This window comes from Cyprinus carpio, chromosome A12, assembly GCF_018340385.1.
Source record: "Cyprinus carpio isolate SPL01 chromosome A12, ASM1834038v1, whole genome shotgun sequence".
Classification (NCBI taxonomy): domain Eukaryota; kingdom Metazoa; phylum Chordata; class Actinopteri; order Cypriniformes; family Cyprinidae; genus Cyprinus; species Cyprinus carpio.
In genome coordinates this window covers 2,072,852-2,099,316 of record NC_056583.1, presented here as the reverse complement: position 1 = coordinate 2,099,316, position 26,465 = coordinate 2,072,852, and the positions used below count along the sequence as shown (strand labels likewise).

The 26,465-nt window shown below is 35.3% G+C and overlaps 1 protein-coding gene across 3 annotated transcripts in view; it reads left to right on the top strand.

Moving 5' to 3' along the window:
* LOC122146944 (protein TANC2-like) overlaps positions 1–26,465 on the top strand; it is a 102,729-nt gene that overhangs the window by 66,442 nt on the left and 9,822 nt on the right. For 2 of the 3 annotated variants that reach the window (XM_042767113.1, XM_042767112.1), the window contains one exon: positions 1,835–2,026. In XM_042767113.1, coding sequence (XP_042623047.1) covers positions 1,835–2,026 — 192 coding nt within the window. Of the gene's footprint in view, positions 1–1,834; positions 2,027–11,089; positions 12,032–26,465 lie in introns of those variants that run through there. The other variant, XR_006161286.1, reaches the window with a different exon arrangement.

The following is a 26,465-nucleotide window of genomic DNA, read 5'->3' as shown; positions in this document are numbered from 1 at the left end:
CAATAAAACCTGGGCGACATAAGGACCGTAGCTGTCACTAACAACATTTTCACTTTGTCAAAAGCCCTTTGACAGTAAAGAGCCCACTCAAACTTTGTAGACCCTTTTAACAAATCAGTCAACGGCGAAACAACTGTAGAAAAATTTGGACAAAAACTTCTGTAATAACCAACTAGACCTAAAAAATGCATTAACTCTTAAAATCTTTCAATAGCCGACACCTTCGCTTGGAGAGGACGTACCATGCCCTCCCCCAAATACTTTACTGTGGCTTGGGCAAATTCACATTTCAACAGGTTCACTGTAAGATGCGCTTTGGCTAAACGCTCAAACAATCTGTCAAGTCTGCAGGTCTTTCCCCTGTATTAAAACATTTTTCCCTGCACTCAAGGCAGCTGAAAAGGGTAGCACAGACTCTAAAACAAAGGATTCTGAAGCTCCAGTGTCTCGAAGAATCTTAACAGGCACTTTGTCCATGCTGTCAGGTAATGAGACAAAGCCATCCATGACAAACGGAGCATAATTGTAACTAGAGTCTTGATTTTACAACAGAGTCAGGGAATATAGGTGAATTTACAGAAGTTGGCAACGTCTCTACTAACAATGTAGGAACAACAGAATTTACCTTTTTGTTTCGTGACTTCGGTTTGCTTGCCAGTACTGGACACTCATTTTTCCAGTGACCAGAACCAAAACAATAATGGCAAACATTATATAAGTTGCAACGTTGTCAGTGACAATGTTTCTAAATTGTTCCAACAGGACCAAATCTCGCAATTCCTCGAAAGTACTTACATTAGAAGCGGCGCACCAAGGATCAAAATGCGCAGTCAGCTCTCTTCCTACTTCTACATGACTTTGACGCTCTTTTCTCTGCCAGTTTTTGAAACGCTGATGATACGCTTCTGGGACTAATTTGTACACTTACAAAATGGTGGACTCACTTTTGTAATAATCTTTTCAATCCTCTACTGTCAGCGCCATAAAGGCCTCTTGAGCTCTACCTGTAATAACACTTTGAAGCATCACTGCACGACAGGCCAATTACGTTCCTCTGCAATACTCTCAAACAATGAGACAAAACATCCGGGTTGTGCTTGTCAAATTACCGTTCCTTTTAAATTACCACATCAAATGTAGCTATGCAATATATTTTCATTCGATGGTACACCATCAGGAGTTCATTTACCTTCACCAATTAATTTTAACCATTGGACTTCCAGCTCGAACTCTCTTGACAATTTTTCAGCTTCCAGCTGTTGATTATTTTTAGGTTAAATTCCATCTCACGTTGTTTAAGTACATCATATTAAATTTTTCCAAATCAAACTCATGTTCTTTAACCACTTTAGCCATCTCCCTATCTTGCATTTGTTGCATTTCCATAATTTCTTTTCTTTAAATCCTAAAATTGGTTGTCAATTCACCTTTTGCTTAACCCCCATAATAAACTCAAATCCAAATGCGATATCTTTAAAATGAGCAACATACCAAAATTTGGTGAACTGGTTTAGATAAAATTACAGACCAAACAAGTTTTTGGTTGCTGTAATATTACTTTGGCTAAAAATAGGATACCAAACATGAAAGACAGCAAAATTTTGCTAAGGTTACCATAGTGTCAGTCATCGCAATTTCGAGAGGGAGTACTGTTCCCGTACACACACAAAATTTAGAGAATTCACTCCTTTATTTAAATGCGGTTGTCACTCCTGAAACTTCACAGTGTGTGCGTGGCCAACAGCATATGTTTTTATGCATTTTATGCAAGTAGGCTGTTATCTGCAGTTATCATTAATGATGTACGTCCTTTATCTCATGTGCCCTCCTATAGGTGGCAGTATAGACAGTGACTGTGCCTTTGAGGGGGACTATGCTGTGCCTCCGGTTTCCATGGCTGAGGGGCTGCAGCACATCCGTATGATGGAGGGAGTGTCCCGATCTCTGCCCTCATCGCCTCTGCTCACCCACCAGACCTCCAGCTCAAGACCGCCGTCTGTCAGGAAGGTCTTCAGCACAGCCACAGGTACTGAACTCTCTCAGTCAGGATGCCACAATTCCTAATGACAACAAAGAGACATACCATCACTGAACTGCATTGTTCAGGAAGTTTTTATTTATAGTAATGTCATGTAAAAGACATGGATACTCTTTACAATGCTGCAGGGCTGGTATATATAATATAAACAATGTGTTTTTTATTTTGCTAATTTTTAATTAAATGTTTTATTATTTTCTTATTTTAATTTTATTTATTATTTAATTTTTTATATGTAATTTTAATTTTATTTTTTTACTTATTTTTATTTGACTTATTTTAACATTTGTAATTATTTTAATGTTTTAAATTGTTTTGTTTATTATTTAATACATTTCAAAGAACATTCAAAACCTATCAAATTTCTTCTGAAATCTTTTGCTTGAGAAGATGTATTTGTTGTTCTTAATTTGTTTAAATTTTTGCTATATAATACAAAATATTATCAATTTTTAAATGTTCACTTTGGGTGTCCAAATACGTTAAAGGGTTACTCCACCTCAAAATGAAAATTTTGTCATCAATCACTTACCCCCATGTCGTTCCAAACCCATAAAAGCTTTGTTCATCTTCGGAACACAATTTAAGATATTTTGGATGAAAACCGAGAGGCTTGTGACTGTCCCATAGACTGCCAAATAAATAACAGTGTCAAGGTCCAGAAAAGGTATGAAAGTCATCGTCAGAATACTCCATCTGCCATCAGTGGTTCAACTGTAACATTATGAAGCGACGAGAATACTTTTTGTACACGAAGAAAACAAAAATAATGACTTTATTTAACAATTCCTCTCCTCTGTGTCTCTCCAAATCACCGTAGCACCATTTTGGCAATTCTGAGCAGTACACAGGCGGTATACGCTCTTCTGTGTCAGCCCCGCTGCACTGGTACGCTGTTTGCTTTCAAACCAAAGCGTAAATACACATCAAAAACATATCCTTGTGGCACGGCTGATACAGAAGAGCGTAAGATGCTTGCATACTAGTCAGATTTGCCAAATTGGCACTACACAGATAAAATTTTAATTTTGGGATGGAGTATCCCTTTAAGGGCCCCTGTAGTTAGTGTTGGATGTGTCCACTAGGGTGTGCCACCCTCGTATTTCTGTTAAAGCTTGAACAAATACATGTTAAAGCATCATAATGTCATTTTCATCAATGTGTGTATTTTGTGTGTTAGATTGCAATTATTATCAGATATGAAAGTGTCTGAATTTTGGTTTGAACAAAAAAGAGAGTTGTTATTATACCATGATTCTTACAGTCTTATCAAGGAGAGCATATCCTTGCACTTTCATCTGTTGTGAAATCAAGTGCATTGTGGGAGTTTTGCTGAAAAGGACAGCGGTGTTGTTGATATGAGTCACTCATTGGTTCTGCTTTTGCTCTTTGTGATGTTATTGTCTCTTACTGCTCTGATTCAAGGTTCAGTTTCATCCAGATTGGATGATTCGTTTCAGAGTTTGGACTTTGTGCTTTATAGTTTACAGAAAACAAAATGGCAGCAGCGTTATTCATATAAAGAGAGGGGAAAAGGAAAAAAATAGTGCTTTCATGCCAGAGCCAACAAACCATAACATATTTTAATAACCTAAAGAGTTTAATTCCAGAAAGTGATCTTAAAGATGAATGGTTAGAGAGTCATCTAAACCTTGTTTAGGAGCAGCAGAAAAGTGTTTTTTCTTTTACCAATTTGGAGCTCTTCTTCATTCGCTCCCAGCATTAATTGCAGTGTGTTTTCGCCAGCTGATTTGTAATTCTCCAGTGTAAGCAGCGTTGTGGAGCTTCTCATCTCTGCTAATGAAAGTCAGGCCTCTTTATGAGCGCCGTTTCATCCCGTTTTTCATGCATTTTCTGCATATTCATGAGAACCTAATAAGGTGTTGCTTTTGCATTTGAGAAGTGTCCTGTTATAATGGAGCTGAAACATACCACGGACTAAGAATGAAACAATTTACTGCAGTTATATGTTCAGTAAAAATAATATGTTATAAAATGAATGATTTTTTATATACAAGGATAGATTTGCATCTGTTCCACTTTTTTAAATTGTTCCAAGACTTTGTAATGGAAGATGGCTCGTTTTTATATATTTATTTGATAATATTATTTATAACATAATATTTCTTATTTTTGACTAATGTTTTTCCTCAAATTCCATCAATTCACTTCCTGCCAGCTTTCCCCACAATTTATTTTTATTTTTTCCTGGGCAACAGTGGCAATAGCATTGAGAAATATTCAATACATTTCCATTTTTGTACACATAATCAAGGTGTGTCTGTGCATATTTATCCACTTTCCCATATAAGCCATTACAGAAGGGTTATTCAAATCTTACCCTCGAGGGCCAGTGCACTGCAGAGTTTAGCTCCAACCCTGATCAAACTCACCTACCTGTGATTTTCTAATGATCCTGAAGACACTGAGTAGCATGCTCAGGTGTGTTTTATCAGGGTTGGAGCTAAACTCTGCAGTGCACTGGCCCTCGAGGGTAAGATTTGAATAACCCTGCATTACAGTATATGAGTTAAACAAACACTAATGGCAGTAAAACACCAACAAATTTTATTCCTTTTCACACAAATTATGATTAGAAGAGCAGATTACTGATTAATAAAGACTAGAGGTATAATGGTACATAGAAGTTTGATACAAGTTCGGTACAACAGGAAATGTATTTTTTCATTTATTTTGAACAGACAGTAGTTAACAAAAACAGCAGACGGACTGAATGAAAATGCAGATTCACTCTCTGACAGCAGGTGGCGCTTATGGAACAACAGCGATATAGAGTTTACTTGGTTAGCGTTGTAAACAAAGCAGCTGCACTTCATAAACACTACTTTGATTTGCATTATATGGATGTAAGAGGAAAAGAAAATGCTGTTTATGTCAATTTTTTTACTCAGGTGAAAAGTCTGGGGTTTATTCTGGATTATTGTAATTCTCTTTTATTTGGTGTTCCTGAAAAACAACTTCATCGATTACAGCTAATCTAGAATTCAGCAGCTAGGATAGTACTTTTGATCATATATCTCCAGTTCTTTTCCAGCTGCATTGGCTTCCTGTCCGTTATCATGTACATTACACAATTTTACTTCTTACGTACAAAGCTCTTCACAATTTGGCACCTCATTATTCTTCATTTGTATACTCCTTTGCGCTCTTTGAGATCATCTTCGGCAGACTTATTGTCTGTTCCAAACTTCAAGATCAGTTTCTCTGGTGGTAGGGCTATTAGTTGTGCAGCGCCTGGTCTGCCTGGTACAGTATTTTCTCCTCTTTACAGACTTCATAAAAAAATACTCGGGTAGTACACATGCTCTGACACATTGAGTTGTGGTGCTCATGTGGGAAATTTGGTTTTGAGTCCAGCTCGCAACTTTCTCTAATCCGTTGTCCCCCTTTTCTCCTCTCATAATATCACATCTGGTGTCTGCTATCGTATCAATAAAAGTGACCCCTTCCATCCTCTTCGCTCGCCTCTTTCTTTTGTTCTCCTTGTTATCTGCCTCATTCCATTTGTCAGGTGATCACCTACTGGTGAAGAAAAGGAGAAAATGGCAGATTGTATCCATCTCTTTACCTTCACATTTGAACAAAGGCCAGCAAGAAAGCAGTGACCTTTTTAACAGATCAATCACATCCTGATTTAAGCCTCCCGGGGCGAGGCGGGGGGTCCGATGCATCCCTCCTCCATCAGTTCAGCCTCAGCGAGTAGTGAAGGTGTGCAGACGCCTCCCCTGAACAAACAGCGGTTCTTGATTGAAAATGCCACGAGGTCTTTGTTTTTTGCGGATTGAATTTTGTTTCTCTCAGGTGCATAGCTGCGACGTCAATTAACTTCTGTTGAAGCTTGCAGGGAGGCACTTAATTCACCTCTGAGCATAACAAAGTCAGATTTATAGCACCCCAATGTGGTTTAGCTGATTTATTGAAGATTTCATGAAGCTGTTTGTGTGGTCTGTTGAGACCGCTTTGTCAGTTTTTACTGTGGTAAAGAAATAAAGGCAGCAATGCATTTGAGAGACAACTTGTTGATTCCTTAAAATGCACTTAAATGTCAAAATTATGAATGGGGTAATGGGATATGATGTCATACTCTAGATTCTTTTTTTAATAAATAATAAGTACTAAATAAAATGTGTAAAGATATAACATTTACTCCAATATTCCACAATGCTGTAGCATGCAGCTTTGAAATATGTTTTTTATTATTATTATTAATATTACTTTTGTCGATTTCATTCTGATTTACAACCTTCTGATTTAATTCAATTGCAGTTTTGATTGGATCTGATTGGATTCTGACTCACTGGGGTAGGAAATTCTTTCTCTGCTAATGCTGTAAATTATACTGAATTTCAGATGGGTAACTCATCTTTTTGAGCTTATAAGAGTCACTTGTTTTGGGAATTGGGCTATGTGGTCACACTGTATTTTGTGATTCACTGATTAATAGAAGTCATCAGAAATTCAAACTGAACCAGCTGCATCATATGTTTTTGATTCACAGGAAAGAAGCAACTCATAAGAGTCATCAAAAATCAAACTGCACAGATTGTACTATATATTTTTGAATCACTCAAAAGAACCGACTCAGAGTTATTTGTTTGTCAGTTTGGCTGTGCTGGATTCATTTTTTTTTATTGGATAACACTCAGTACAGACTGAACTCACATTCATAAATAAAATATGAATATATAGCATCTATTTTCCTAACTATGCATGAGTATATTGTCTGTTGCATTTTATTATTATCCATTAATGATTGTTTTTATTTTTCCTGCTCTCCGTGACCCAGTCAGAACTGATCTTTGACTCTTTTTTGAGAAGCATTGCTGTAGTGTGACCACCAACATTGTTGATTTCCCTGTTTGAATAACAGGATTCACTTCTCTGAACATCAAGCCTCACGTCACCCTCCTGTTCCAAACCCAAATTAACTACCACAATCAATAGCCTTACTGCTGTCCCTATAGATCTCTATGGAAAGAGGCAAAATTACATTTTCCCTCAATGCCAATTAATTGGCCAGATGAAATTATGCCTCCTCCTCTGCTGCCGATCTGCTTCTACTTTTCCTCCTCAATCCATACCACAATTACAATGATTAGCTCTTTTTTCAATTCTCATTAACTCCTTTTGAGAGAAACTGGTTCCTCCCTGCATCCATGAAGAAAGACTATACCACAAATAGCTTAACCTGAGATCCATCTGAGGCGGTCGGGTGAGACACATTGCAGTTTACACCTCGTAGTAACTTGCGTCTCCTGTGACCGAGAACAAACCTCAAGAGCAGACATGTTTGTAGCACAATTCTCAGTTATTTTAGTCTAATATCTGGATCATGTGGACTTCAGCTTTACGTGATTGACAGCAACTAGGCGGTCCTTCAAATCTTCAGGAGTGATTTTTATGTTTATTACAAATGCAGTGTGTTTGCATTCATTGTCATCTACTCTTTCGTCATTTAATCCCTCATGCCATCCCAGATTTATATGATATTCTTTCTGCTTTTCTGAACAACAAACCAAGATATTTAGAAAAATACAAAAAAATCAAACCATGCAAAATGAACATGACCGTAAACCATATGACCCCAGATGATAAATCATTGCCATGTCCATTACGTCTGGTAACTTCTTGCACAAATTTCACAACTTATATTATTTTGATTCACAGAAAAAAATCATCTCATAAGAGTCATACTGCAAACACTGCATGAAATGATTTTGATCATCATCTAGTATTGATCAGCACAGATCACGCTGTATGTTTTTGATTCACTACAAGAATCAGCTCTTAAGAGTCATCAAAAATCAAACTGTACAGATCAGACTGTATGTTTTTTAATCACTGAAAAGATTCAGATCAGAGTCGTCAAGAATTGAACTGGTCTGATTGCGCTGTGTATAATTCATGAATATGAATATGCAGCATTTATTTTCCTACCAATGATTAATAGAATAAAAAGTTGAACATGTTAGTATTGTTTTGTGTGGTTTTTGAAGCATCAACTTTGAAGGTCCCATCCACGTGGACTCACAGAGGTGAATTATTAAAAAAAAAAAAAAAAAAAACTCCATTTGTTTTACACAGCAGAAAGAAATCATATGCATCTGGGACGGCATGAGGGTGAGTAAATGTGAGAGAATTTTCAGTTTTGGTTGAACTCTCCTTTTAATAGCAGGGGTAAACGGGGTCAGCTCAGAAACGACCTCACAAATGTCTCACTTGAAAGCTTGTCTTTTTCACTTCATCTCCTTTGGCTTCTTCAAAATCGCTTGCCAGTTACAACCCTGTCCTCCAGCTCCCCTCCACATCCTCCCGCAGCCAGTCATTTGTTCAGCTAAATGGAAATGTGACATTTATGGCTGAAATTCTGCTCAGGTTAAGAGGAACTGGAGTGAGAATGAGTCTAAATGATAAAAAGATGACCGTTGAAGAAGGAAGAGCTCATAAAAGGAGAAAAACACAGGCACTGAGTATGTACAGTAGATTTCCCTTAGAAGGAAGAAGCAGTGTTGTTTTAATGTCTTTAGGGAGTGAGTCATTATACACTTTTAATAATAAAGGTTCTAAAGGTTTTTTTATTTTTGATTTTTTGCAACAGTGCTAGGGGAAAAAACCCCATTTTGATTTACCAAAGAACCATTCAGTAATCAGTTTCTAAAATAAGTATTTTTTTTTTCTTAGTGTGAAGACTTTTTAGAGAATCTTTTTCCATTAAAAAAACCTTTTTTGCAATGGAAAGTTTCCCTGGATGTTAAAAGTTCTTCATGGAGCTATGAATATATGTTGTTGTACATTATTATATTGTGACACTGATATTGATATAGTATCGCGTCTCCACATCCCTGCGGATGCTCAATCATACAATCCATTATTTTAAATGGAGGCAGTTGCATCTGTATAATTTGACCCAGTGGAATGGAATTCAGCTTTGCTCACCCACAATGGATTTGTTCTTAAATTTGGGGGAAAATAATACAGCCACTGTATGAAAGAGTAGTAATGCAGTGCAGCATGCAGTGTGCTCTCCATAGCATACAGTGCATGTACAGTGAAGTGTTTACCATGCAGGGCAGGTGCTTGACATTCAGAGGACAGAGAGACATCGAGTGATATTAAACCCATAAATCTCTGTCCGTTTTACCGGAACAAATACAGTGCAGAGTGAAATCAAGGCTGTCGGATAGTTAGATAAATTCTGGCCAGAACACAAACTAGTATTCAAGTCACATTTTGGCCAGGCTGAACTGTTTGTTCGAATCACTGATGCATTTAGGCTTCTTGATCTTAAATATTTTATGTCTTTATTCAAGAGCATCCAACGCTGGCAACAACAAGACCGTTAGTTTGTGTCCTGGGAAAGGATAGAGCAGGATATGTTCTATATGCTCTAAATTTAGTTTAAAAGGAATACTCTGTGTTCAGTATAAGTGAGACTTAATTGATGCCGTTTGTGACAATGATGATTACCACAAAAATTATTTAGACAATTTTCTTTCAATTAAAAAAAAAAACAATTAAGGTTAGTTACAATGGAATGAATCAGGTCAATTTTTGGATTTAAAAGCAGAAATGTGAAATATAACGTCTTTGAAAAGAATTCTGTTAAAACTTGTGTATTATTTGAGCTGTAAAGCGGTTTAAATATATTTGTTTTAATTTTTAAATGCATATTTTTAAATTGATTGAAAATGACAGTGAAGACCTTAAATATTGTTTTAAAAAATGTAGTTTTAAAAAAAATCACACATATTAAGCAGCACAACTGTTTTCACTATTGATAATAATCAGTCTGTTGAGCAGCAAATCTGCATATTTTCATGATTTCTGAAGATCATGTGACACTGAAGACTGGAGTAATGATGACAAAAAAACAAATACTCACAAAAAAAATAAATGCCATTTTAACAATATATTAACATAGAAAATAGATATTTTAAGTCGTAATAATATTTAAGAATATTACTGTTTTTAATGTATTTTTGATCAAATAAATCTTACCGACCCTAAACTTTTTTTTTACCTAGCATATTTTAATTACAATAAAACACTTCTTAACTTCAGATTCGGTTGAGGTTAACTTAGTACTTTTACATAAAGCTTGTTTTTCATGCAAATTAATTTGAGATCAAACAATAATTGGTAGACCCCTGCAGTGTCGCACCGACCGCCCGTTGAAAACCTCTGCTCTGTTTCATTAATGCTCACCAAGAGAATGGAAAAATATGTGAGTAAACATGTCACTTTGTAAAGCAGATCATTCCTCAAGTGCTCTGAATGTCAGGTTTGGATAAAGAACAAGAGAACAAGTACAAGAACATTTCAAACAGCACATTAGTGAGAGCAGCAGGAGTCACTAACGATCTCTCCACGTCATTAAGACACTCATAACTCATCGAGAGAAGTGAAGAAGTCAAACCACCAAACGAACAGGAAAAAAGTCGCCTGTTAAAGGAACGGCTCACCCAAAACCAACTAACTACCTAACTAACTAACTATTTATTTATTTATTTTTATTTACTTACTGCTTACTTCAGATCTCAACAATAAGAATTTGTTTTACTGGCCCTGCCAACATTTTCAGATAATTTTTAGCCAGCAGCTTTAACAATTAGCATATCAGGGTTATTATAGGTAACAAAAAATAAATTCATAATAAAAAAAAAAATCATTAAAAATTGTTACTTGAAATAAAATAAATATTTTTTTAAATTATATATATATATATATATATATATATATATATATATATATATATATATATATATATATATATATATATATATATATATATATATTTCCCATTTTTAATTAGTTTAACTGTATGTACTAAAATAACTAAAACTGAAAAACATAAAAAATAAAGAAATAAAAAAAAAAAAAATAAAATAAAAATGATTAAAAAATCATATTTAAAAAAATAAAAATGACAAAAAACATAATTTATAAAAACATAAAAAAATAATAAAATTTGAACTAAAGTGAAAATGGAAATGGATTATTTATAATTTTGAACTATAAATAACCAAAAGAGTATATTTTGTTTTGTATGTTTCAACTTTGTCCATGCAGAGAAAGTCAATGTGGTCAAAATCAAACCAACATTGGATCCCACTGGCTTTCATTTTATATATATATAAAAAAAGGACGCATACAAGTTGATACTATCCCATTAACAGTTTCAAATTAGCACAAAGAGCGCTTTAATGATTTGTCACCCCATATTTGTATGAATGAATGAGTGGGTTATAAAATAAGGAGCAGGGGCAGAATACTGTAGGTGACAGTGTGAGATAAACATAGACTGATAATTTGATGAATGGACTAGTAGATGAAAAGGCGGTTTGATGGCATTTTCAAGGGTAACATGAGGTCACGCCTGCTGAAGCATCACACCCAGAGCCTCCAGTTTCTCCAGTCTCTTCATACTCAGTCCAGAGCTCCAGTGTCCCTCTCCAAAGCACCTTCTCTATCGCTCTCTCTCTCTCTCTCTCTCTCTCTTACTCCCCCTCACCACTTTACCGGCCTCCTCCCCAGTGGTTACCATGACAACAGCAGCACTGCACCATTCATGGACTGTAGCGTTAGACACACGCTCTCTCTCTATCTCTCTCCCTCCCTCGGCTCGCGTCGACCGCCGCTCTCTCCAGTCCTGTCGAAGGGATTCTCCGTGTGCGAGGTTCTTCTGGAAAGTGTGTGGGGAACGACTCTGCTTTAACGCTTTTTTTTCCCCGTCCACTGAAACCCAAGGAATGTTTCTTCCCTGATGCCTGTCCACTAAGCCGCTTTCCCGTTCTGACCCTCGTTCTTCCATTGGACCTTCTGGAGGAGATACCTGCTGGTGTGCGTCCGGACGTGTGTGGATGAGCTGGCCGTCGCTGAGACGCTTGCAGGGGCTGTGTGTGTCCGTGGACGGAAAGGGAGGACAGATCTACACCCGCCTGCCAGCCCAATGCGGGATTTGGGTTGAGCATGGTGAGCTACCGAACCCCACCCTCCACTTATCTCCTTACCTAACCTCTCTCGCTTTCTGCCATTTCTCAGTCTCTCTCCTTCTACACGCACATAAACACACACGTAATAGCTCTCTACCTGTGCTAAACTGCTTGAGACGCTGGTATCTAAAGAAATGAATGGGTGTCGTAGGAGCTAGCAGCTGATGTCGGCGCTATGAGCTGCACTTTGATGTATCTACATGTTGGAAGTGTCAGTGTTGGATTGTTTTAATCTGAACTATGTGATTTTGTCTAGACGAGTGTGTTTTGGGCTGTACACTGGTTTGAACGATTGTTTATGTTGCAGAAATGACTGAAACTAATGATGCTGGATGGAGGACCTGTGGGAGGTGGAGTGTGCTGCAATGTTCTCAGCTTGATGGACTTTTCTTCAGTTTTTTCTTCATAGTCTTTGACCCCTCGATGTCCACCATTTCGAGGGCTGCTACGTGATTTGTTAGCTAAATTGCACCCGGGCAGCTTCGGTTTGCAGTTGTTTATTTGCGTGTGGGATGGTTGGGTTGGATGGGTTGATTGTGAAGTCTCAAGAGGCTGCTTTATTGCTGATGATTTACAAACATTTGATGGAGTGTGGCGCAAATTGCATCTTTAAACGAGATTGGTGCAGTTCTCAGAGCCATCTTTGCTAAATTTAGATGTTTATTACAATATTATCAGTTTCCAAGGTCATGACAGAGTTGAAGTTTAATGGTTGGTGGGGGTCGTGAAGAATCATGCCGGGCAGGATCAAACAGGGTGTGACCTGATAGAGAACGACACCATTGTGCCCTTTGAAGTACATCCAGGCTTGTCAGGGTGATGACAGTCCCTGTTTTTAAAGTGATAGTGACCCAAAATGTAAATTCTTCATCATCTATTGACCCTAATATCATTTTAAACACTTGGAGTGAAAATTAAATGTTCTGATAGCTGTGGAACACAAAAGGAGATGTTTTGCAGAAAGTTCAAGCTGATATTTTCCAGCATTTTAAGTGAATGTTGATCTATAGGGTAAAATTGACTTTAAAAAAGAGAGCGGAATTTCCCTAATCGTCCATTCACAACCAATATTTAGTAGAGGCATCCTCACACACAGCTGTCATAAAAACTTGGAAAATACAGTCATAGAGGGTAAAAAAGGAATTGATAATACTTAATTCAGTGCAACATGATGCATTCAGATTTTTGAGGTTTTCTGAACTATTGTTTAAAGTAACACTATTTGGTTTTGTCCGTTTGAATTTCTTCATTGACTAAACACAAAATGCCTCATTCAGGCAACTACGGGGTTCTTGTTCAACAAATTTTCAGTTAATAACACTATAAATTGATTGTGTGTGTGTGTGTGTGTGTGTGTGTGTACACCTGTAGACCTCAACACTTCACATACAAACCTCAAGAACATAAAAAATTTAAAAAGATGAGCTCTTAACATCATAACACAACAATTAATGACAAAACAACAAAAAAAGTGTATTTTTTAATATTTATGCTGCAGTGCATTCACATTTCTTTGTGACTCAAAATTATGTGTCCATACTGTATGTTCAAGTTACTGTTTTAAGCATTTCTTATATGTAATGGCAAATTTAGGAGTTAATGGTTGAATAGAACAGTTTTCCCAGCTATTGAGATCAGTATTCGTTTTTAGAAACTGACATTGGTTGTTTCGCAGTAGCACCTTTTGTTCTGTCAGACATAACTCGCATAGTACTAAATGTTCAGATTTCATAATGCTCTCAGCACAAAGTGGCCAGAACAAGGATTCATTTCGAAATCTCCTCTCTTTCTCTGCCCCCTCTTTTACTTTTTGAAAATCTCTGGGTCTGTAATGTTCAGCATTGCTGTTGTACAGCTGAAGTTGCCCAGGCAATGTGTTAACAAAATCAGTAGGAGGCTGGCATCCAGTGCTTTCAGTCACGTTTAGAGTTTTTCGAAAAGAAACATAGGAGCCCTGTTCCAAACCCCTACTGAGCTGTCTCGCTGCGTGCTGCCTACATAGACCACTTCCTTCTAAGTCAGCATCCTAACAGTCAGAGTAGTGCATGTAGAGTGTTCTAAATTATAGATTCCTGATTTGGAACGCTCTACATAGACAGCATAGTGCATGTATAGTGCTTCAAAACATGTGGAGTGTTCTAAATTATAAGTGTTTAATTTGGAACACTCTACACAGACAGTGTATGGCATGTATAGTGTACCAAATCATGTATTCTAAATGATAAGTGCCTGATTTGAAAGCTCTACATAAATGATATAGTACATTTACAGTGTCCTAAATTATTAGTTCATGATCTGGAACGCTCTACATAGACAGTGTGGTTTATGTAGAGGATTCCAAATCATGTGTGTTCTAAATTATGTGTTTCTCATTTGTAACGCTCTACATAGGCAGTGTAGTACATTTAGAATGTTTCAAATGTATAGTGTTCCAAATCATGTAGAGCGTTCTGAATAAGTGCCTGGTTTGGAATGCTCTTCATTGACAGCATAGTGCATGTAGAATGTTGTAAATCATGTAGAGTGTTCTAAATGATAAGTTCCTGATTTGAACCACTCTACATAGACAACTGAATTATATAGTGTTCTGAATTATAAGTGCCTGGTTTGAAGTGCTCTACATAGACAGCAAAGTATATGTAGAGGGTTCCAAATCATGTAGAGAGTTCTGAATAAGTAATGGCTAATTTGGAACACTCTACATAGACAGCAACTCCACACACAGCATAGATAGTGCTCTGCATGAGAGACCCATGCAGATTTCAATAGAGTTTATCCACTCCAATATTGAATGAATTATAAGTTTATAATAATTGCATAGCTAATTGATTGGCTTCCCTACAAAGGATACATTCATTGCTGCTTTACAATTTGGCTAAAACAAGTTCTCTTGTGAGTCAGCATCATTAAGATACCTTTTGGATCAGCTTTCATGTCGGGAACACATCAGCGATGCCTTAAAATGCCTCCGTAGGCAGCTCACAAGGGTTTGGTACAGAGAAAGAGGGAGAAAAAAATGAAGCCTTTAAAAGAAGAGTATAAAAAGGTTCCCCGAAAACAGAAGCAGAGAAATGGAGATGGAGAAGGTGGGAGAAATGGACTGAAAAGAGAGACTGAGTGGGAGCAGGAGAAGGACAGAGAGAGAGAGAGAGAGAGAGAGAGAGAGAGGGAGGAAGGGAGAATTCTGCAGTGTGCCATTAATAGTCTTGATAATGATTTGCTTACAAAACAGAGCTGTGGGATTAACAGTGTGTTGGATCTTTCCCCACAGCCCCACAGCAAATACTGATGCTACACAGCTAAGCTTCCACTAACTAACATACATATGTGTTCACGTTGATTCTCTTTTTACATAGTTCTGCTGTATATAGTAAATGTAGTTCTATGTCCTGTAGATGGATTTGACTGATGCCAGTGCCAGTACTTATATCTAGAGAGCATGGTGGCTGATGAAATTTAATGGTAGCATATGCAACGTACATATTATTGAATTTAAATGAGCGCTTATCTTACACATATTCAAAACTTACTAAAATGTTTGACTTAAGAAAACCCGAAACCACAACTTAAACAATTCTCGATAAGTTTGGAAGTGACGCAAGCCCAAAACCATGTCTTGAACCATTTTTTTTTTTTTTGATGTTGCAATGGACAAAAATGTCCTTTTTATTTATAGGAATTATCCAAGAACATACTTATGTACAATTCAATACAAGTGGAATTTACCACTAGTGTCTATAGTATTATCTTATGACCTCAAAACATTTTTACCATAGTGCGTGATAATTTTTTTATTTTTTATGTTTGCATCATAAGCAGCTTCATATGAATGGCTGATGTAGTAAACTTGCTCAGTAGTGCACCCAGTACAGCACTGCACTGCACGCATGCACAACAACCAACGTAATAAAACACTGACAGGTTCACATTTATCTGTTTCAAATAGAGCTGGTGTTTTTTGCGCCACTCACTGGTCATTTCAATTTGAAATTTAGACTGAGTTAATAGTAATGCATTTAAACTATTTACAAGTAACCTTTTTATTTTAAAATATGCACGCAGTCACTCTTAATCATATACCAAATATGCTTTAAATGGGATATTAGTTTCTTGTCTCACCACATTCGATTTCGAAATGCGTTACATGCATCACGTAAATTATAAATGCTATTTAATTTTAAATTGTGAAATTTGACCAAAAAAAAAAAAGGTTTTTGAATGCAGCACTGGATTGTTTATCATGATCACAAAATAGTTTTTAAACATGAAATTCTCAAAACACAGAGAGCGGTGTGTAATGGAGTGCAGCAATAATATCAAAATTATTTGGGGGGCGTTCTTTCTTTCTCATTGAGTGCTTCCATGTCAACATCCGTCAATTTCCTCTGGATCATTTGTGATGGCTCTGACTCCATTTGTGCTCCGTGAGTGTCCCCTCACAGCTATTACTTGTGCCTTGGTTCACTAAACATTACAATGAAGATCCGCTTACCAGCCTGTCTGATTAGCCACATTACGAATTCTCCCCCTCAATATTTTTACCTCTTCATTTCCTTCACGTTACTCAGGAATAGTCCTTGTGTGTTTATAGAAAGAGGTTTGTTAGACTGTTGATTTAACTGCCAACTAAAGGTGCCACTGATATGCTATAGGTTACATTTTTCTTTAACAGACCTCAACAAGTGGAAATACATTTTATTGGCCGCTTTTTTTAGCCATCTCTGTATTTTTCCCTTTCTTTTTCCCTTAGAGAATTTTAAAAGTTCTTCATTTTTAATTATACTTATCAAAAGTATCAAAAATATAAGTATATAAGTTATAAGCATCAAAAAGATAAAGGTACTTAACAGCTTTAATGAAGGAAAGAACTACAATCCCATGAAGCACTGCGAAAGACGAATTAAAAACGTTGGAGAAATATAAAAATACTGATGATTTAAAGATGTTGATTATGTATATAGAAACAACATGTTTATTGTAAAATATGCATATTATAATAAATATCTTAGCAGCTGGAGACTGCTAAAGAGCTCTTTTTGTATGATTTTGCTTGTTTTGATTCTCTGATTGGTGGAGATTTTGTTGCAGAATCAAAGGTATTGTAGTTTTTCACTAGAAATTGTTGAGCATGATTATTTGAAAAATAAGTTGAAAAATGTGGACTGACGGCTTCAACAGAAGCATATGCCGTCGATTAACATCCACTTAGCCCACAGTAGGTCTGTCTTTGTAAAGGTTTATCAATAAAAATCAATTCCCCTATGGAGAAAATGAATTTTTAGGATGGGATTTTTACTTAAATCTCATTGGTCTAAAATCCTCCTCCACATATTCAAAAAAAAGGTAAATATGTATACATCTAATATATTCTAATGGGCTGTGAATGTGTTGCATCGTGCATCTTTTTCACCTTCAGCATAGACAGAAAAGTTAGACTAAAAATGACTGTGGGCCTTGACCTGGTTTAACCTCTGGGATGAACTGGAGCAGTGATTGCGAGCCTGATCTCACTCTTGTGTCTGAATGAGAACAAATCCCCACAGCTATGCTACAACCAGTGGAAAGCTGTAAGGGAAAACCAGCTCCAAATGCTAATGCTTTTGAAATGAAATGGAGAACGGGCACATATGACTTTGGTGTTTGGGTGTGCACATACATTTGGCCACAGTCTGATTAGCATCTACACAATTTCCAGGAGTCGAGATTTTATCAGTGTGCCTGAAAAGAAGGACATTTTTAAAAGGTGATACAGTTGATGTAATCTGCTATATATAATTTACTGATATAATTTTTTTGGGGGGGAAAGAATTGGTGTTTTATTTATTTATGTATTTATTATTATGTATTCATTTAGATTTAGATGTTTTTTTTTTTGTTTTTTTTTTATGAGCAGAACAGGAGTTTTGAGTGGCTTTGAATGGAACTTAAAAATAGTCTTTGCCTCAAAGTCATCTTTAAAAGGAGATAAAAGTGACATCAGTTGGTATAAGTTGATTTTTTTTTTTAAATGTATTTATTTATCTATTTATTTGTTTGTTTGAAAAAGTCTTCACCTGGAAAAAAAGACATCTGAAAGACAATGATACCAGCTGATATAAGTTGAAAAGTTGAAATTTGACATTTTGGGGGGACTTTCATTCATTTATTTATGTATTTATTTATTTATCAGTACTTTTTAGTGGGGTTTGAATGCAACTTAAAAATAGTTTTCAAGAGTTTTAAAAAGATATTTGGCCCCAATTTTATTATTTTTGGACTCCTTTTAAAACAACCGTGAAAAGGGTTCTGCAGTGAATGGAGGAGATTTAGCGAGCGTTAAATCTGTGTCTGAGCTCTGAATCAGCACAGCTGCTGGTTTTGGAGAGCTCTTCGCTGAGGGTCTCCCCTCACTCTCATCAATATTTCATCTCCTGCTCATATTAGTCAATCAGTGCTAAGTGAATAGGCTTCAAGATTACTGAAATATTGAACAATATTTAGTAGGGATTCAAGCTAGTTAATATATGTGTCTGACTGAAGGAGCCGGGTCCCATGAAACCTTATAATATGCTTGACAAGGGTCAGTTCAAGAAAAAAAAGAAATCAGTTTTTAATTACATGAGAACTGTGTTGATTTAGCATAATTGAGATGCATTTCCTTGTTAATAGTTTTTATTAATATTTAAAATAAATTAATAATATTAATATTTATTAATATTATGAATTAGTTTTTATTTTTAGTTGTATTTTATTTTTTGTTTTGTTATATTATACCTTTTTTATTTATAATTTTTACTATTTGTTTATTTTATTTTATTTTAGTCTTATTTATTGTAGTACATCAAGTTAAACTGAATAAAAACAAAATATATTGCAATGAATTCAGTAAATATTTATTTGTATTTTAAGTATTTTTTATGGTTTTAGTTTCAGTTACCTATAATAACCCTATATGAGTTATTTATTAATTTTCAGTAGATGGAGGGAAGCATAAGATCACACATTTAAGAAACTGTCCTTGCAATCAGGACAGTGATTCACTTTGTCAACCTCCAAAATTGGAGCTGAAAAACTGACATAACAGTCTAAATGACTCATACTTTATATTCTGAAGGGTGAAGGCTGTTGCTGCAATTCTTTTGTATGCATTTTCTCAGCTACAGAATAGAAACAGTTTTTATATGTGAATGATTGAGGCGTTTTCCGGCTGCGTTACGGTGAGCGTTTGGGCCGGTTTCAGCGTGATGGTGGTTCAGATGTTTCTCCAGCACTGTAAATGGATGTTCCGCTGTTTGTCTGGAGAATGTGCACAAGGACCTGCTGGAGCTCCTGTCCTCTTCCCCCAGTTACCATGGTGATCTGGGCCGCACATTCACGATGTAGCCGTGTGTGTGTGTGTGTGTGTGTGTTTGGACTGCCCACAGGTGCGAGTGCTGTTGCTCACCCACTCTGGCTCTGACATGCAGGTTTGGTTTTCTCACCGTGTCTACAGTGTTTCGTGTGCCTGGATTGCAGGGCTGTTGCGTGTCATATTATGCTAAAGCTGCCAGTTTGAAGCCTGTAGGGGCTGTATGTTAAATCACACTGCTAACCGTGCCAATTGCTTTAGCTACTATATAGTATATAATAAGATATATAGTGATGTATAGAGCGTTTGTGTCCTAAATTTGTAATTATTCTTTATTATAAACAAGCATATGTTCTTCATTAACATAAATAATGTTGAATAAGAAATCAAAAGGTGTAAGAGCCATATTACAAACATGCTCTCCACTACAGCTAAGCAATATATTTAAATCTTGATTATTATTATTATTTTAATTAGTAAGTGACAACAGTGATATAAACATTATTATTAATATTTTTATTGTTATTATTATTAATTTAAACTATTGGTCATTGTTTTTACTAAATGAACACAATGATATTTAATCATGTAATACATAAACAACATTTATTTATTTAACATAATGACATATATAGTAATATACAGAGGTATATCTTTTAAGAGCCAAGTGTTTAAGAGCCATACAAAAATCCACCCTAAGTTGTTATTTTATTTTATTTTATTTTATTTTATTTTATTTTATTTTATTTTATTTTATTTTATTTATTATTATTTATTTATCACATCTTCTTTATTTATTAATATTATTTATCTGTTTGTTTTGAGACTTTTAAAATTTCACAGTCACTTTTTTTTTACAATGAACAAAATGATAGTTGATTTTATAATGTATTATTATTGATTAAAACCCTCAATCAATGTATTCTCTTTGTGAAAAATGTCACAACAAAAGGGTTTTGAATCAGTTCATTGAAATAAATGATTCAGAATGGAAATGCAAAACTCATTTTTTGCTTTGATATCAAAACCTCTGAACACTTTCAGTGCTCTGAGTAGTGAAACATGAAAGAATCGTCAGTGAAACTTAAAGGCCACATAAGAAAGATGATGCAAGAAAGCCTGTGCTATTGAGTGCATCAGCAGGTGATTTAGAGGACGGCAGGGCTGGACGCAGCTCACGCATTAAATAGCAACACATCTTTTTTAATACCCTTTCTCTCCTCTGCTCTATTCATCACAATCAACACACTCGCTGGAAAGATGTAATTTCGATTAGCTCGCCAAATTCCCAGCATTCATTCGTGGCTGAGGAAAGATTAGTGCTGTGATTTGTATGGCTGACATTATTAAATGTGTTTTGGTTCGCTCATTAAAGCTAAACGGCGTCTGTCGTGGTGTCAGGGAAATCCAGGACGTTCACGCGGCTTTCTCAAAACATTCACACACCTCACTGATCGCAGAATTCACAGCAGTATTGCACTGTCCTCGATAACATGCATTTGCTCAACCGACTTGCACTTTCAAGGCTTTATTGTGAAATAAGAGGGTAATGCTGGTAAATTTGGACTATAACCTTGAATTTATAGTTTGTTCAGATATCATACCATTATATGGTTGAGGCACATTTTTAGATTTGTTCCAAACACGATGTTTATCATTTATACTAGACTGTTATTATTCGGTTCAGACAGTCTTCAGATGGTACTTGTTAAATAAATGATAGTTGTTCGCCAATATTAGACTTTCAATGCTGTGCCAGATGGTCGATATATGCTCAAAATATAATACAGTTTGAGATCTATACAAAACTGTTGAATACTTATTTCTTAAATTCTTACACAAAATTCTCTCAAAATATACTACTAATAATAATTAATTATGACTTGCACAATCACCTTTTAACTGAAAAAAAAGGACTTTTATTTGTAGTTATAGTTATATTCTTGATGTGTTCTTGCAATATATCTTCCTCATCAAAACTAGATTTTCTGACACAGTGTAAACTCTAGTGTGTAGATACATTTCAGCCATATTAGCACCTTTTATTTATTTATTTATTTATTTTACTCTAAGCTGTTTTAAATGAGCTCAATCTCTTTGTTTCAGATACTTCTCCGTCACAGCTCACTTTGGGATAATCGCATTAGTACAAAGCAGTGACATTATTACAAATCAATGCAGGATTGTAAATACATATACTATATGTATCGTTAGGGCTGGGCGGTATATCGAGTTTGTACGATATATTGATATACAGTATTTTTTTCTAAACGATATGGTATGAGGCAATACCATTTATATTGATACAAGTTTGACACAAGTGCTGAAAAATAGTGAGGAGCTGCTTCGGGAAAAGTGCATATTGTCCTAAATATATAGGCCTACCATATATATCGCAATTCAGCCAAAAAATACAGAGATATGATTTTTTGGCCATATCTCCCAGCCCTGTGTATCATTAATATTCTCTCACCTATTACCATGTCTTGAAAGAAATGCACATGAATGATTGTTGTTGTGATCCGGTTTGTATTGTTTGAGAAGTATCAGCGTTCTAAGTGTTTGACAGGAATGTAACGCTCTCTCACTGAACCATCACAAACATCTATTTCTCTAGCAGATGCACTTATTGTATATACACGCACACATCTTATACATATTTCTGCGCACTCGTGGTGTCAGCGTTTTGAGATGCGTCTTCATTGCCGCTGACCTCGAATGAACTTGAACCCGCGCTCGCACACAAGTGCAGCCCAGTTGTTTAGCGCTATCAGAGATGTAGCAGATGTTGCGCTCCACGTGTGGATGTGTGTACAATGAGCTGCGCTATCTGAAGGAAGTATTAGACATGCTCTACTGAACCCCGTCTTTGTTAGGAGTGTGTGTGTTTGTCTTACATTAACCTGAAATACACAAAACACACATAATTGTTTCTCCTGACAGTGATCCACACTTTGAAAAGCATTAGATTCGTGAATGTATGCACCCTTTTTGCTGCTTGTTTGCGTTTACAGTGATCAAAGAATTTTACCTTGCATAAGAAAATAGAGCTTATTTTAAGAATCAAAGTTTTTGCAGTGTGGCATGACATTTATTAGCTCGCAAAGCTTGTGAAGTAAAATGCGTTTAGTGTATAAAACACTTACAACAAAAATGACACGATACAGTAATATATGTTTGTTGGACATTGCATTACCGTGATAATCTGTTAATAGTGACAGGGATGCACTGATTCTAGTTCTGGCTGATAATTATAACTACTTGTTTGAAATTGCAGATAACCAACAACAACTGCATACAATTTTGGCTAACAAAAAAAAAAAAACTGAAATCAATCATTGATTGTGAAAAGTGTATTACAAAATAAAAATGTTCAGTATGATAAATAGAAATTTCTAATGAGTGTAAGATAATGGCAGAGGTAATGTAAATGTGAAAAATATAGGAGATAAACATGCAGTTGAATATAAAACACGCAGCTTTTCACTTCTCAAGACATTAAGTGATGGACTGTGGATTATCGTGATGTTTTTATTCATTTCATTTACCAATGAATTAACCTCATGAGACCCTGCATCCTCATATGAGGACATTACATGTTAGTGAATTTCTCTGGGACTATACATGCCATGGTTTTAAGTCTGGACGTCCTGCACAGAGCACATTCTGGGCTTTTCAGAGATACTAAATGTTTGGATGTTTCACCATGAACACTCCCCCTCCTTGGTCTTCAAAAATGTCTGATATTAATTTAGTGACACTCTTATGGAAATATGCTAATATTTTGTAATGATCATTTAAATCTGACTAATTTTTTAACTGTGTGTCATAAATCATCATCTCAGGAAAATATTACAGGGTTTCAAATGAAACAGGACGTTGATTTCATACATGTCCTCATATGAGGACACCACATTTTGGGAGACACAACAACTGAATAGGGAAAGACATTATATTTCAATATTCCTACGAAATATTATATATTATTGTGAGAATCTTGTCAATTATTACTCCCATTATTACACTTCTTTTTTCATTACATGTTGCCCTAAAGACACACTAATATGCAAATTAGATTTAGTTTATAGATACATTATATATAATGAGAAAACCTCTTTATGGCAATTTTACACACATTTTACATAAAGAAAAATGATATATCAAATCATTCTCTTATAACATAGTTGAGAATTATCTTTATACAAGGTTTGGTAAAAAAAAAAAAAAAAATCCTGAAACCTAAAAATGTATTGATTATTTAAAAATAAATCAGTTCTTTTTGCCTATGCATGTTCATTCATGTCTTTTTATTTATTTATTTATTTATTTTAAATTGAGTCCATATTTCAAATACCAATTTACTTATCATAACTTATTAATTAAATCTCTAACAATTTAATTACATTTTAAAAAAAATACTAAAAAAAACCAAAAAACATGAAAAATATTTTTTTTTTCCTAAAATGTTTTGCTGGGTCTTAAGAGATAAAAATAAACTTAATTCAAGAAATATTCTCTGAAAATGTATTGTATCTTGATATCACATTTTGCTTATCAAGTAAATAAATCTTGTTTACTGGAAAACAAGGCAAACAAAAATACTGATCTGATTGTGCCATCTGGTCACCGTAATGCTTGTGCATTTATGTGTTTGATGTTCAGGATCAGTGAACGCATACAGTATGGCATGTCTTCCATTCAGAGTTCAGCATCACAATAGCATTCATACACGGAAACACAGCACACTGACACACAGCTTCAGTCGTCATGTATCTCATACAGAACACATCTGAACTCATCTAGTAAGCATGCAACACTGTAACGCTTCTTCTCATAAGGGCTGCTTGTTTTGAGAGAGTCACATGAGCACTGGATCCGCATTGCTGGAGGAAGCACAGCCTCCTGCTGTTGTTCAGGCATCTGTCAGTGTGCGTTCAGTGTGAATGCTTCACATTTCCCCGTGAGCCGGTTTCATGTTCAGCCATTCCTGTGCCATCTGAAGCTCTCATGGAATGCGGTTCGAGTTTTGCTGAATTCCCATTGCATCTGACCCTACCATTACAGAAAACAAATATTAAGGTGTTTAACTGTATTGAATTTGCACTTGTAGTATACTTCATATCTTAAAATTATGCATTTTTTAAAAACTACTTATATAATATTTTTGAAATAAAAACACACTTATTTTAATGTGTTGACTTATGTACGTTAAGTATTTGATTATAATTTGAATTGTATTACAAGTGTATTTTTTGATATTACATTTAAAAGTAAATACATTTTAAATGTACTAAATTGCAACTTTAACATTGCATTAATGTGTAAATGCAAATATATTTAAATACAAGTTTCATTGAAGTATATTTTAGTTCACCATAAATGCCATTCGTTCACTTTAACCATATTTCAAAGACAATAGAAGTAATTATAAAATTATATTTAAAGGTGTACTTCGGTAGGTCAAAAAAGCACGTGTTAAATTCAGCTGACTGCATTGAGTGTAAATTTTAAATGGAAATACTTTTTCATTTTATTGCAGTGTAAGTGTCAAAAACTTTACATTCAGTTCACACTTAAGTATATTCTTTTAAAAAATGATTTAGGTAGTTGTGTGACATTGTGGCGATAATTATTTGTTAAAATTCAGGTCAACCTGCAGGTCAAGAACAAGAGATGTTCTTGATTATAATCGTATTTACTTAATATTAATATAGTCTTATTTAGTAAATATATATGCTAATGTTACTATTACTTTAAAACGGATAGGTCTGGTCCTGGATGCTGATTGGTCAATAAAGCATTTTTACAGTAAGTCACGCTAGAAAATGTCAGTGGAGAAAATATAAAAACATTTTATGTCTAACTACTTAAAGATCCACTGAAACGTGCAGCGCTTGGGACATATCGAGCAGCCCCGCCCCCTTTTTAAATAGCCAATAGCATTTCATTTATATTAGAGCTCGGGCATATAATATGTTTAAATAATAATTGTTTGTTCAGTATGCCTGTCAATGTATTTGTGATGTAGCACAGGCTCTCGTATCTTATTGCTTCAGTATGGATTTTTGGCCCGTAATCAGATCACATAATTAAATAATGGATATGAAATGAAATCAGGTGAATGTATCTGTATGTTTTACAATCCAATGCTGTGCCATTAGCGGTAGTGAAACCCAATCCTCCCTTTGACTTCATCCATCTGTGTTCTCTTCTGTTCTGACCTTGGCTTGTGACCTTTCTCTGTCATCACAAGCCCTGTTTTGAGTGTGTGTGTGTGTGTGTGTGTGTGTGTGTGTGTGTGTGTGTGTGTGTGTGTGTGTGTGTGTGTGTGTGTGTGTGTGTGTGTGTGTGTGTGTGTGAGTGAGGAGCCCCTGCATGTATTTCCATGTCTGATCTCCTGCTGGGACCGCAGCTCGTTCTGCATCTCTCTCTGCATCTGTTGGTGACTCATTGAGTACATTTTTAAAGCTTTGCATTCACAGTCGCAAGTTATTGCAGACAACTGTTAGTATTAGTTGGGCTTGTGTGTGCAGACGGGTCAAATACACACTGCAGAGTTTTGGGAGTGTCACCTCATACAAACTCAGTGTAGGAACTACTGGAGAAGATATCAAACATAACTTTAGGTGTTTATTTAGTTAATGTTTTTTTATGCAAGTTATTATAAAGTAAATAAGTGTTTGATATTTAGCATTGATATACTGTTGTTGTTTTGTAATTTGTATTCCTTTTTTAATGTCTCTATAGTTCTTTATTAAGTTTTTAGTTTTAGTTATTTACTTTAACTTAAACTAAGTTTTTTATTTCATTTTATGCAATGTTCATTTTATTTCAAGTGATAAAAAAAAATGTTTTTGTCAACCCATTATCAAATATTACTATTTTATATTATATATTAAATATTATATAATATGTGACTCTGGACCACAAAACCAGTCATGAAGGTAAAGTTTTCAAAATTGAGATTTATACATCATCTGAAAGCTGAATAAATAATCTTTCCATTGATGTATGGTTTGTTAGGATATGACAATATCTAGCGGAGATACAACTATATAAAAATCTGGAATCTGATGGTGAAAAAAAT